The sequence below is a fragment of the Dipodomys ordii genome, unplaced genomic scaffold (assembly GCF_000151885.1).
Source record: "Dipodomys ordii isolate 6190 unplaced genomic scaffold, Dord_2.0 Scaffold113, whole genome shotgun sequence".
Lineage (NCBI taxonomy): Eukaryota > Metazoa > Chordata > Mammalia > Rodentia > Heteromyidae > Dipodomys > Dipodomys ordii.
Window position 1 is genome coordinate 5,259,460 of NW_012267329.1, and position 12,684 is coordinate 5,272,143.

General features: G+C 41.1%; 1 protein-coding gene across 1 annotated transcript in view; it reads left to right on the forward strand.

Moving 5' to 3' along the window:
* The first annotated feature begins 937 nt into the window (after positions 1–937).
* The window catches only part of Ovch2 (ovochymase 2), an 18,443-nt gene continuing 6,696 nt past the window's right edge, over positions 938–12,684 (forward strand). Inside the window, exons 1-7 of the mRNA XM_013028692.1 lie at positions 938–1,025; positions 2,087–2,196; positions 5,843–5,934; positions 8,724–8,896; positions 9,238–9,333; positions 10,165–10,316; positions 11,022–11,201. Coding sequence (XP_012884146.1) covers positions 938–1,025; positions 2,087–2,196; positions 5,843–5,934; positions 8,724–8,896; positions 9,238–9,333; positions 10,165–10,316; positions 11,022–11,201 — 891 coding nt within the window. The remainder of the gene's footprint in view (positions 1,026–2,086; positions 2,197–5,842; positions 5,935–8,723; positions 8,897–9,237; positions 9,334–10,164; positions 10,317–11,021; positions 11,202–12,684) is intronic.

Here is a 12,684-nt window from a genome sequence, read left to right on the forward strand (position 1 = left end):
ACATGCAAACTAAGTTTTAAAGGTGTTTAGTGTTTCATTTATTATTTTTATGTCTTCTTTTTTTTATAGATTTGTTTTGTAAAAATCAAAATTTCCCTAAGGAAGCTGGAGACTTCTAGTTTGACATTTGATATTGTGAGCAGGTAATTTGGAGATATTTTCCAGGAAAATCTCATGTTTAATATGGTTATAGGGCATGGCCAATCCATGTGCTTTTCTTATACACTAACGCTGTGTCAGGAAAAAAAGGAAGAGTTACAAGAAATCATAGCCACTTTCTTGTGCCTAGACAAATGCCAGTTAGAGAAGTGAAGATTTAGTGTTTGCCATTTAGAAGGGTGGGAAGACAGACTCATAAACACCCCAATGGAGAGCATCCTAAATGACAGCATGCTAGCATGACTTCGTGGGCATGCTAGCTAATTATCTTCCCTCTCTTTTCCTTCTCCAGCGTATGGCATAACAATCATGTAGTTACAGTCAGAAAAGAAGAGAAAGAACATGTTTTAATATAATATGATGTTTGCAAATAAGTAAAACAATCCTTACAAACAAGGACAGCATTGCTTTCCAATTCTTGTATAGCAAGTATTAACCTCTACAAAGGGAGAAGTAATATTTGCAAATGGAAATCATAGACACCAACCACTTTGCTGATCAGAAACACTGGCCAAAGTAACTGATTGATGTAGGTGGAATGGGATTTGTGATGCGGCTTGATCAAAAATTTTCTTCTGGGCTTGACTCCACATCTTACAAAAGGTATTTTTAAGAAATCACATTCAGAAATATCATAGGACATGGTTGAATGGCTCAAGTCTTGGCTAATGAATGAACTTTTTTTTTTAATTTGGTGTATTGTTGGTCTCGCCAGGCCTTGTATTTTCTTTCCTCCTTAGTCTCTCTAAAATTTCAGGAGGAAACTTTGGATCCCAAAATGTCTATAAGCAGGAACCAGCTGATCTTACTACTAGGATTTATTTTTTTGGAACAAGACAAATCTGAAGCTCTTTCTCTTCCCAAAGGTAAGTCTAAATGAACTTTATAACTACTTTGCCTGATGGACACATCTTTGCTGAGAAGGAAATCACAATTCCCCTCTATTCCTTGGAGAAAAGGAGGAAAACTTGTCTATTTGGGGCAGCTAATTGTAGTGTGTGTGTGTGTGTGTGTGTGTGTGTGTGTGTGTTGGTCTTGGGGCTTGAACTCAGAGCCTGAGCAATGTCCTTGAACTTTTGTTCTTTTTGTAAGAATAAGTTTTTATTGTGAAAATACTGTACAGAGGGGTTACAATCACATGAGCAAGGTAATAAGTACATTTCTTATCAAGCATTGTTGTGTTGTATGTCCCTCCCCCACGGTATAACCCCTATTTATACTGTATTTGCTGTTGGTATAATTTGAGGAGTGGAAGGAAAAAAACAAATTGTTTAAATAAGGATACAGTTTCACCCATCGCAACAGTGAGATGTACTAGACATTAAGTGCCTAGTGTATGCCAGGAATAGCACTAAACCCTAGAAATACAGAAATTCATAAAGACATGGGTTTTATTATTCAAGGAATTCACAGCTTGATGGTAGAGATAAATGATCGACTAGCATAGGCAAGTGTGGTAAGAACAATAGAAGAGAGCGTGGAAGAGTTTTATACGACCCAGTTTGAAGAAATCATAGAAGCCTTTGCAATTGAGATAATAGTGCCAACTCTAACCCTAAGCTCTTATCTTTCATAACAGGAAACTCTCTTTTTTATTTAATTTTATTTTACTGTAAGGATGATGTAAAGAGGGGTTACAGTTACATAAGTAAGATAATGAATACATTTCATGTCAAACATTGTGACCGACTATCTTGTTTTCTCTCACTTTTCCTCCTCACCATGATATGCCTCTTTTACATGACAAAAACTAAGAAATCTTATGTAAAACAAACCTCCAAAACTTTTCATGAATTCAACCCATTTTGTGATTATTCTATATTCTCTACAACTTGCAGTACTTTTTTTCTTTACCTTGCTCAGAGTTACCATGTCTCTTAGTCCTAGAAACTAGCTACTTATTGATGTTGTCTTGTCATCATCCCAGCTCCTAATTGTGGTCAGAGTCTGGATAAAACACAGCCTTGGAATTACTATAACTTTTTCAGTCGCATTGTTGGAGGAAGCCAAGTGGAGAAGGGTTCCTATCCCTGGCAGGTGAGTCTCTGCAGTAGGTGGGCTAGGAGAGGTCTCAGAATTGGGTTATCTTTCTATGGGGAGGGGAAGGAAAGGAAAGCACAGAAATGAAAGGACAAAAAGTGAACAAATTGGGGCTGGGAAGGTGGCTCAGTGGTAGAGCGCTTGCCTTGCATGCCTGAGACCCTGGGTTCGATTCCTCAGCACCACATAAACAAAAGGAAAGAAGCTGGAAGTGGTACTGTGGCTCAAGTGGTAGAGCGCTAGACTTGAGCTGAAGAGCTGAGGGACAGTGCTCAGGCCCAGAGTTCAGGCCCCACAACCGGACCAAAAAAAAAAGTGAACAAATTCAGCAGTGGTACTCATTAGACACTATGTTGAAAATGAACTATACAACTTGTGAGTGGGGATGGGAGGGAAAAACTAGGAGAGAATGAAGGAAGGAATGGCATTACCCAAAAAGAAATGTACTCATTAAATGACTTATGAAATGGTAACCCCTCTGTACATCATCTTTGAAATAACAATAAAAAACTATCCACCCAAACAAAGAACTAATTCTACACAAGTCACAAGCTACTAATTAGGACTCCACTCTACTTATGTCTTCACAAATCATCTCATTAGTACATAAAATGCTTCGATTATCTCATGATGTACATCAATTAAGTTCCAGAAAAGATGATTGAAACAGCCAACATTTGTTATTGGCTTGTATTACAAACTGGAAGTGTTATTGCAAGCTTTCAATTCCTAAGATAGAAATATCATTCCAAAAAGCTGAAAATATTTTGAATTTATTAATTTAAAAAGTAACATTTGGCTGGTGACTCACCCCAGTGATCTTAGCTACTCAGGAGGCTGAGATCTGAAGATTGTGGTTCAAAGCCAGCCTGGACAAGAAAATCCACGAGGCTCTTCTCTCTAATTAACCACCAGAAAACTAGAAGTGGGACTGTGGCTCAAAGAGGTGGAGTACTAGCCTTGAGAATAAAGAGGTCAGGGACAGTGCCCAAGCCCCAAGTTCAAATCCATAACCAACAAATAAATAAATAAATAAAACATTTTGATTCAAAGTATATTTTAAAATATACTATATTTTATTTTTATAGTTAAGAAAAAAAAGACCAGAGAATTCACATCCATGAATGTACTTTGTGTTTGTGGTGTCAGGTTTGCACATATTCCATAGGACCCAGCAAAGAATGTGCTACATCATTAATAGCTAATATCCTAGAAATTCTGCCTCAAATTAATGTCTTGGCATGGAATTTCCTTTGGCATGGAATTTCCATGCCAAGGTAATGTCTCTGGCCCTACCCTCATGGTATTTACATTTATTTTAACACCTCTGGGATATCACCAAAAGTTTAAAGAAGGATAAGAGAGTACAGAAAACATATAAGTGCCACCCAGGCACAGGAAGATTTCAGAACACAAGCAGACATAATCAGACAAGAAACACCCGTAATCATATTAAAATCAAAGCACTAAATATAGAGGACAAAGAAAGAAGGTTGAATGCTGAGAAGAGAAGCAACAAGTCACGTAAAAAAAAAATCCTTCATAATAACAGATTTTCTCAACACAGACTTTAAGTGCTGGCAACCTAAATAGTGTATCCATCAAAACTATCCTTAATAACTAAAGCAGACATGAAAGCCTTCCAAGGTATACAAAAGCAAAAGCAATTTATGACAACAAGGAGGCACTGCAGAAGATACTTCAAGGAATATTATGCCCAGCTGAGGCAGGTAGATGCAACCAGGAAAATACTAAAAAGAACAATCCTTACAAAGTGAGTAGATTAGTAACTAAATTACTGACATTTCACTATTAACCTTGATTGTTAATGATCTCATTCCTTAATCAAAAGTCATAGAAAGAGCTGAGCGCTGTGGCTCATATCTATAAGCCTAGCTACTCTGGAGGCTAAAATCTGAGGTTCATGGTTTGAAGCCAGCCAGGGCAGGAAAGTCCATGAGACTCTTATCTCCAATAAACTACTCAGAGAAAGCCAGAAGTGGTACTGTGGCTCAAGTAAGCACAGACCGGCTCAGGGGCAGAGTTCAAGCCCCACAATCAGAAAACAAAAGGCATAGAATGGTGAACAGGATTAAAAATCAAGACTTGACCAGTTGTAACCTATCTGTTGAGAAACAAATCTCAACAGGTGCCAGAGCTTATGCTTGTAATACCAGCTACTCAGGAGGCTGAGCTCCAAAGGATGATGGTTCAAAGCCAGTTCAGGCAGAAATGTCCAGAAGGTTATATCTCTAGTATAACCAGCAAAAAGCTAGAGACCTGGCTTAAGTTGTCAGTCAGCTAACATGAAGCCTTGAGTTCAAACTCCAGTGTTAGAAAAAAAAACCAAAGAAATAAAAACGCAAACACATTGACATGGGATAAAAAAGAAGGAAAATATCTTCTAGGCAAATGAACCCCAAAGCAGATAATAGCTTTACTTATATCTTATAAAGCAGACTTCAAATAAAAGTCAGAAGAGACAAAGGTCACCTCATAGTAATAAAGAATACATCAAGCAGAAATAACAATTACTAGCATAAATGTGTCAAGTAAGAAACTCAAAAATGCAAAGAAATAATGAAAAATTAGAGCAGAAATAAATGAAATAGAGAGAAAAACTACAGAATGAATAAATGAAGCAAAAAGTTGGTTATTTGAAAAGATAGATAAGATTGACAAACCCTCAACCCATCTGACAAAGAAGAGAGGAAAGATTCAATAAAATTAGAAATGAAAATGGGGATATCAAAACAAATATCAATGAAATTCTAAAGCATATAAAGGGCTATTATTTTGAAAATCTGTATCCAAATAAACTGGAAAATTTAGAAATGATTCTAGTAATGATGATGATGATGGCAATGATGATAATGGAACAGGAATGTAAGAAGGGGTCCCCCCTCCTGAGGAAATCAGGAGGGAGAAAGAAATAGAAAGGATAGTGAGGGGTGAATAAGATCAAAGTATATAACATATATGTATGTAACATATATGAAGTTAGCATGGCAATTCCCACAAAACACTGTTAGAAGAGGGGAAGAGGAGGGAGGAATTATGGGACTATAATGGAGGAAGTGAGGAATTATGGGACTATAATGGAGGAAGTGAGTTTGTTCGCAGTACCCTGTACATATCTTTGGAGTTATCTCAGTGAAATTTCCTTGTATTATTAACATATATTAATACAAAAATAAGGTATTTATTTTTTAATGGCAGGTAAAAACCTATGTTTTTAAGAGATTTGGGGGAAAAGGAGCCAGGATTGAAGCATTGCTATCTCATTCCTTACTTTCTCTCCAAATCTATTCAACTGGACTCTGATGTAGTTCCTGTTCCTTTTTCTTCACTCACAGATATTGTTCATATCATCAGAGCCACAGATAGAAGTCACTATTATTATCAAAACAGATATCAAGGCATCTAACTGTTAACTCTACTGCAATCATTATGTCATGTCTACTTGACAATCTCACCTCCTTCCAAGGCTAGGAATGCTACTTCCAGCATTGCTCTTCCTTCTGAGCTTCATTGTGCAAGTTTTCCTTGCCATAGTCCATAAATCATGATAAAATAGAGGTAAACTAAAGGGGTCTGATCCTAGAGCATTAACTTGCACTAACGTATGGTCTTTGCAATCCAGGTATCTCTGAAACAAAGGCACAAACACATCTGTGGAGGAACCATCATCTCTCCACAGTGGGTGGTCACAGCTGCTCACTGCATTGCACACAGGTAAGGAAGGAACAGCTGGTTTCTTTCTTTCCCTTGGAAGCCCCAGGAGTAGCTCGATACAAACATGGAGGAAGCTCTCAATTGCATGACACAGTGGGGGCTGGTGACATGGTCAGATCATTCTCAACACTGTCAAATATATATATATATATATATATATATATATATATATATATATATTCTTGGCAGAAGTGAAATATTTATTTTTAAATAATTGAAGTTAAAAGAAGACTAATATCCACATGGGGACACCTGGATATTGAAAACACCACAATTTGGTTTATGAAACTTTTCACTCCGTTTCATAAGTTTCAGTGGAAATGTATCCTATTTGCTGTATAGCCTCTCTCCCCACCCCCCACCAAGTCATGGGACTTGAACTCACGGCCTGGGCGCTGTCCCTAAGCTAGCTTTCTATCACTTTGAGCCACAGTGCCTAGGTGGTGAGCCACAGCACCACTTCCCATTTTCTGGTGGCTAATTGGAGATAAGAGTCTCACGATTTTCCTGCTGCTCTGGCTTTGAACCACAATCTCCAGATCTCAGCTTCCTGGGTAGCCAGGATTACAGGCATGAGCCACCAGTGCCCAGGTACTGTATATCTTACGAGACAGAAAAGCTCAAGCCTATACTTCTAGCTACTCAAGAAGCTGATATCTAGACATAATAGCAGTTTGGAGCCAGTTCAGGCAGACTAATCAGAGGGACTCATCTTCAGTTATCCAGCCAGAAGTTGAGGCATGACTCAAGTGGTAGAGTGTCAGTAGTGAGGAAAAAAGCTAAACAAGAATGTAAGGCCCTGAGTTCAAGCCTCATTACCAGCACGAAAGTGTATAAAAGAAAATAAAGCAGAGTTGTGAAATATAATAGGCCCTGACATATTCATTCTTACTCATAATGATCTAAGGTTCAACCTACCAAATTCCATCCTTTATCTACTTTTGTGATACACCAAGCTATGACTGAGGATTTGTTGCCCTATTTTTTTCTTCCAAGTCTAAAGATATTCTTTAAATAATTATTTAGTACCAGATATTGGGTGGTAAAGACCTTCCACATGACTAAGACATGATTTATACCCCCAGAAAGTTGATAGTTTAAAATGAAAGTTCACTGGGCATAGTGAACTGTCACCCCATCTGCTTTGAAGGCAAAAGCAGGAAAATTGCTCAGGTCCAGTAGTTTCAGGCCAGCATTTGAAAACTAATGAGGTGTTGTCTCTTAAATAGGTGAACAAGTAGAATGCCTGTAACCCTAGCTACTCAGGAGGCTGAGATCTAAGGATCATGGTTCAAAGCCAGTCAGGGCAGGAAAATCCCCGAGATCCTTTTTTCTAACTTATCGCCAATAAACCACAAAAGACTGGAAGTGAAGATTTGGCTTAAGTGATAGAGCACTATCCTTCAGTACAAAAGCTCAGGGTCAGCACCCAGGCCAATAGTTCAAGCCCCAGGACTGACAGAAGGGGGGGACAAAAAGGAGGGAGAGAGGAAGGAAGGAAGGAAGGAAGGAAGGAAGGAAGGAAGGAAGGAAGGAAGGAAGGAAGGAAGGAAGGAAGGAGAGAGAAAAGACAGCAAAAACTCAGGAAGGGAGGGAGGAAGGGATTGGTTGACAATGTCATTGTAAAATAACAGATGTAGACTAGAGTGATTTAATGTATTAGGCTAGGTACCTATCAGAACCAAGTTTCAAAAAAGTATACCAAGACAAATCATGCTCCTTCCAATTTTATATAGAACTTTCATGCCTAGAAATCAAGAGCAAGTTTAAAGCTCTTAATCCATCTTAATCCATCCTACCAAATTGCATGTGTGAAAATAGAATAATGAAACCTGTTCACATTGTGTGGTGAGAGGGATGATGAGAAAGAGTAATAGAGGAGGTGGATTTGACCAAAGATCACTAGATGCATGTGTGGAAGTATCCCAATGAAACCCCTCTGTACAATCAACACACACTAATAGAAAATATAAAACAAGGGCTGGGAAGGTGGCTCAGTGGTAGAGCGCTTGCCTTGCATGCCTGAGGCCCTGGGTTCAATTCTTCAGCACCACATAAGCAAAAAGAAAAAAGCTGGAAGTGGTGCTGTGGCTCAAGTGGTAGAGTGCTAGCCTTGAACTGAAGAGCTGAAGGACAGTGCTCAGGCCCAGAGTTCAGACCCCACAACCGGACCCCCCCCCAAAAAAAAGAAAAGAAAATATAAAACAAAAAGAAGAGATAGCAATGGCCCAGGAGGGCCATGTCTTTCCCATGTCATGTGCTATTTCTAAATTGCAAACATAAAAATGGTAAGGAGAAGATTCCAATGTTCCATAATTGGCATCGGTGTCAAATCCCTGAGTATGTATTTACGCTCCTGGGACAAGTTTGCAGCTGCTGTTCTTCATAGCACTTTGACCTTAAAGCAGCAGACTTACTGAGACTCACGTATCATTTCCCGTCATAAACCATTACTGTTATTATGACTTGGCCAACTTCTGGGGGTTAGTTTAATAACATCTCCTTTAGCTGTTAGGATCGTGGAGTACAGTAACCTTTCTAGATGATTACAAATAACACTGCAAACTGTTAAATTTATCCAGTCATTAGCTCCACACTTTCCTTGTCCTCAGCAGGAATTAGAAATCTGCACTTGTTCAAATGGCATTGGATCATTTGCACTTTCTCTGCTCAGTAGCCTCACACACCACATTATCCATCCATGTCCTTTGGAAGAGAACCATGTCAACATTCACAATGGTACTCAGAGGCTGATTGACATCCCTCATTTCACTGCCCCCACTTCACAGAAGCATCGCATCAGCTCTAAATGTGACTGCCGGAGAATATGACTTGAGTCAGACAGATCCCGGAGAGCAAACCTTGGCCATTGCAACCGCCATCATTCATCCACAGTTCTCCATCAGGAAACCAATGGACTATGATATAGCTCTTCTGAAAATGGCTGGAACCTTCCAATTTGGTAAACATTTAAGGTGCACCTTGAATTGTCTATTTCATATGAATACTTCATATTCCCCATAGCCTTTGGCCCACAGAACCTCCCCTGCAGTTCATGTTGCATAGCACAAATGCAGTTGTTTAGAACATGCGCCCTGATTCATGGATTTGAGCTGGCAAGTCCCCTACCTGAAACTCCATTTGCTTGTGTTTCTGGGTAGAGGATTATGTGGAGTCTGGAGAGAGGGCTCTGGGTGACCACTAGAGTTGCCAGCCAAATGTTGTTGGGGTCAACTGGGGAGGAGGGGCGGGTTCTGTGACTCCTCCATTCCTGAGACAAGTCCTGCCCTGATCTTCCTTCAGGCCAGTTTGTGGGGCCCATGTGTCTTCCGGAGCCAGGGGAGAAATTTAAGGCTGGATTTACTTGTACAACTACAGGCTGGGGCCGCTTGACAGAAGGTAAGAACTCCTGTGCCGTTCCTCTTAACCGAACTTTCTGACAGGTACTCAGAAATTGGAATTTTTAACTTAAAAAAAAAACAAACAGCTGTGCACATACTTTGAAAGATAGAGTATGTCTCACTGTTCTTAGAAATGTAGGTCTTTCCAGTCAGATAGGAGGAAGATGTTTCAGGGTTCTACTATACAAGCAGTAGTTATACAGTATTTAATTCCAAGTAGTTTGGAGGGAGATTTTGGAAGTTCTCTTCACAAAGAAATGGTAAATGCTGAAATGATGGATAGCCTGAAGTATCTCGAGTTGATCCATGCATGATGTGTAAGTGTATCAAAACATTACATTGACCAGGTGCTGGTGCCTCACATCTGTAATTGTAGCTACTCAGGCAGCTGAGATCTGAGAATCCACAGTTCAAAACTAGTACCAGCAGGAAAGTCTATGAGACTTTAATCTCCAATTAGCCACCTAAAAATCAGAAGCAGAGCTGTGGCTCAACGTGGTAGCACACTAGCCTTGAGCAAAATAATCACAGTGACAGCGCCCAAATCCTGAGTTCAAGCCCCACAATCAACAAACAAATAAATGTATAAATAAAAATAAATCCCATAGTACATTGTGCTTCCTAGAAATGTACACTTATCATCTATCAATAAAGGCATAGCATTGTTATCTGTCCACACACACACACACACACACACACACACAAAAGAAGTGTAGGTCTTTCCCAAAAGACACAAAACTTTGTGCAGCTGGTGAGGATAAATGGGGGCATCTCCATCTCAGAATAGGTAAACTGAGGGTGCTCCCGGATCCGCATCCCTGTCTTCCAGGTGGCAATTTCCCACAAGTCTTGCATGAGGTAAACTTGACGATCTTGCCCCAGAAGGAGTGCACCGCAGCTCTGCTGACCCTGCAGAAGCCCATTACGGGCAACACCTTCCTCTGCACGGGCTCTCCGGATGGAGGGCGAGACGCGTGTCAGGTCAGTAGGAATAGCCTGGCTGGCGGGTTTGTTAGCAAGTGGAGGGGCTGAAGGAAGGCAGATTCCATCTAAAACTCAAGTGTGGCAAGAGGGGTCAGAAGTAAGTGGGGAAAGTCAAGTCCAAGTAAAAGGAGCATTTGAACAATGGGTTTAAAGCGTGACGTACGACTTCAGAGGAGATTCCCCATTCCCTTCTCTCTCCCACTCTCCCCCCACCACCCCGGCAAAAAAAAAAGACTACACAGCAGCAGAGAGAGCACCAAGAATGAGGTCATGGGGGTGTTCCAGTCCCACAGGGGTGTCTGGCTCTTTTTCTAGTTTGCAGATGGTAGGAACTTTCTCTCCACTCTTCCTGTTGACTGTAAACCTGAGCTAGTCAATTTGATCACTGACCAGTTAGCTCTGATTCTACAGCACGAGACTGGGAAGGGAAGAAATTTGGTAGTTGTGGTGATCGCTTAGGCTAGGGGAGAGGGAACTGGGATTAGCAGGGGCCAGTGGTATCTGTTCCTAGAGGAATGGCGCTTGCTTGTCCTTTCAGACCTCTGAAACTAGATTTTTAGACCGGAGAGACCTGCCATTGATCTGCATCCAGCATCCTTGTTGGGGGTGGGGGGGAGGACTTTGGTTGGGGCATAGACACTGGTAATGAGGGTGATGAAGGTTTTCTTTCTTTCTCCCCCACCCCCACCCTCACTTCTGTAGGGAGACTCTGGAGGTTCACTCGTGTGTCCGAATAAGAAAGGAACCTGGACTCTGGTCGGTGTGACTTCTTGGGGTTTGGGCTGTGGCCGAAACTGGAGAAATAATAGGCAGAAAAAAAGGCAGGGGTCCCCAGGGATCTTCACAGATCTCAGGAAAGTACTCCCCTGGGTCTATGAGAACGTGTGACCTGGCAGTGGCGCGGCCATACAAGCGGAAGATGCTGGGGTCCTGTGAGGGCAGAGGGCGTCAGCAAGATGCAACTGGGGTCTGCTTCTGTTCTCAGTGCGGGACGTGATCGCGTAAAAAATTACTGTCTAAAACAAGAGCAAAATACCATGTGGATCTACCTGGCAAATATGCAATGGCAATGAATCGGTCTGTTATAGATTTTGTCAATTTTGTCCTTTATTTTGAAGGGGGTGAAGTTTTATTTTTATTTTCTATTGATACTAGAAATAGGTGATGTACAGAGAGGTTACCGTTACCTAAGTCAGATAACGAGTGCATGTTTTTTGGACAGTGTTGCCCCTTCCTTAGCTCTCTCCCAGTTTTTCCCTCCCGTTCCCACCCACAAGTTGTATAGCTCCTTTTCAACACAGTGTCTACTGAGTACCAACTGCTGCATTTGTTCACCCTTTTCCCTCCATTTCTGTGCTCCCCCACTACCTTCCCAAAGACAGATAAATGAACAAGCAAGACAGAAAAAAGAAAGAGGGGCTGGGAAGGTGGCTCAGTGGTAGAGCGCTTGCCTTGCATGCCTGAGGCCCTGGGTTCGATTCCTCAGCACCACATAAGCAAAAAGAAAAAAGCCGGAAGTGGCGCTGTGGCTCAAGTGGTAGAGCGCTAGCCTTGAGCTGAAGAGCTGAGGGACAGCACCCAGGCCCAGAGTTCAGGCCCCACGACTGGACCCCCCCCCAAAAAAAAAGAATGATAGAAAAAAGAAAGAAAGTAAAAAAGTAATAGAGAAGGAAAATACTCATTTCCATTTCCTGGAGCAATTTTTCTTTCATTGAATCTGTGACCCCTGATGCTTCCACTATCAGCTTCTCAACTGTTCTATTAAAAATCAGTCATCTCAAGCATAGATTCATAGTTATATTGCAGGGGCAATTCTGACACTTGGGCAACAATAGTGAGAGACATATTTTGTTGTCACAACTAAAGAGGGACACTGACAACATAGGCAACAAGAGCCACGGGGGCTGAAATGTGACCTGTAATGTGTGCCGAACAGCCCCCATGAAGAAAAATCTCACCCCAAATAAGTCCCGGTTGTAAAGCCCTGGTATAGGCCAGAATGTACATATACCCACTTCTACTAGACACCCACTTCTACCAGGAAGTGAAACTTCCTGGTAGAAACTTCACTTCTACCTCTAGAGCCAATTTAATTATGTTCTTACCTGCTGTCCTCCAGTCTCAAAGGCCTTCCAGACTTTCTCAAAGGGGTTAATTCAAATTAGTTTAGTCAGAGCTTAAGTAGTTGTTTTTCTTTAAGGAATGGCACAGTGAGATATCTGAGCCCTCCGTTTAAGTTGAAGCAACCCAAGAAACTGGTGGACAAGTTAGTTCCATGTGGAATCTCCATTCTCATGTAAATGACCTTTTAGTGCCTTGTGTGTAATCTCCAAGTCTGTCTGTTCCTCCTCCTCCTCCTCCTCCT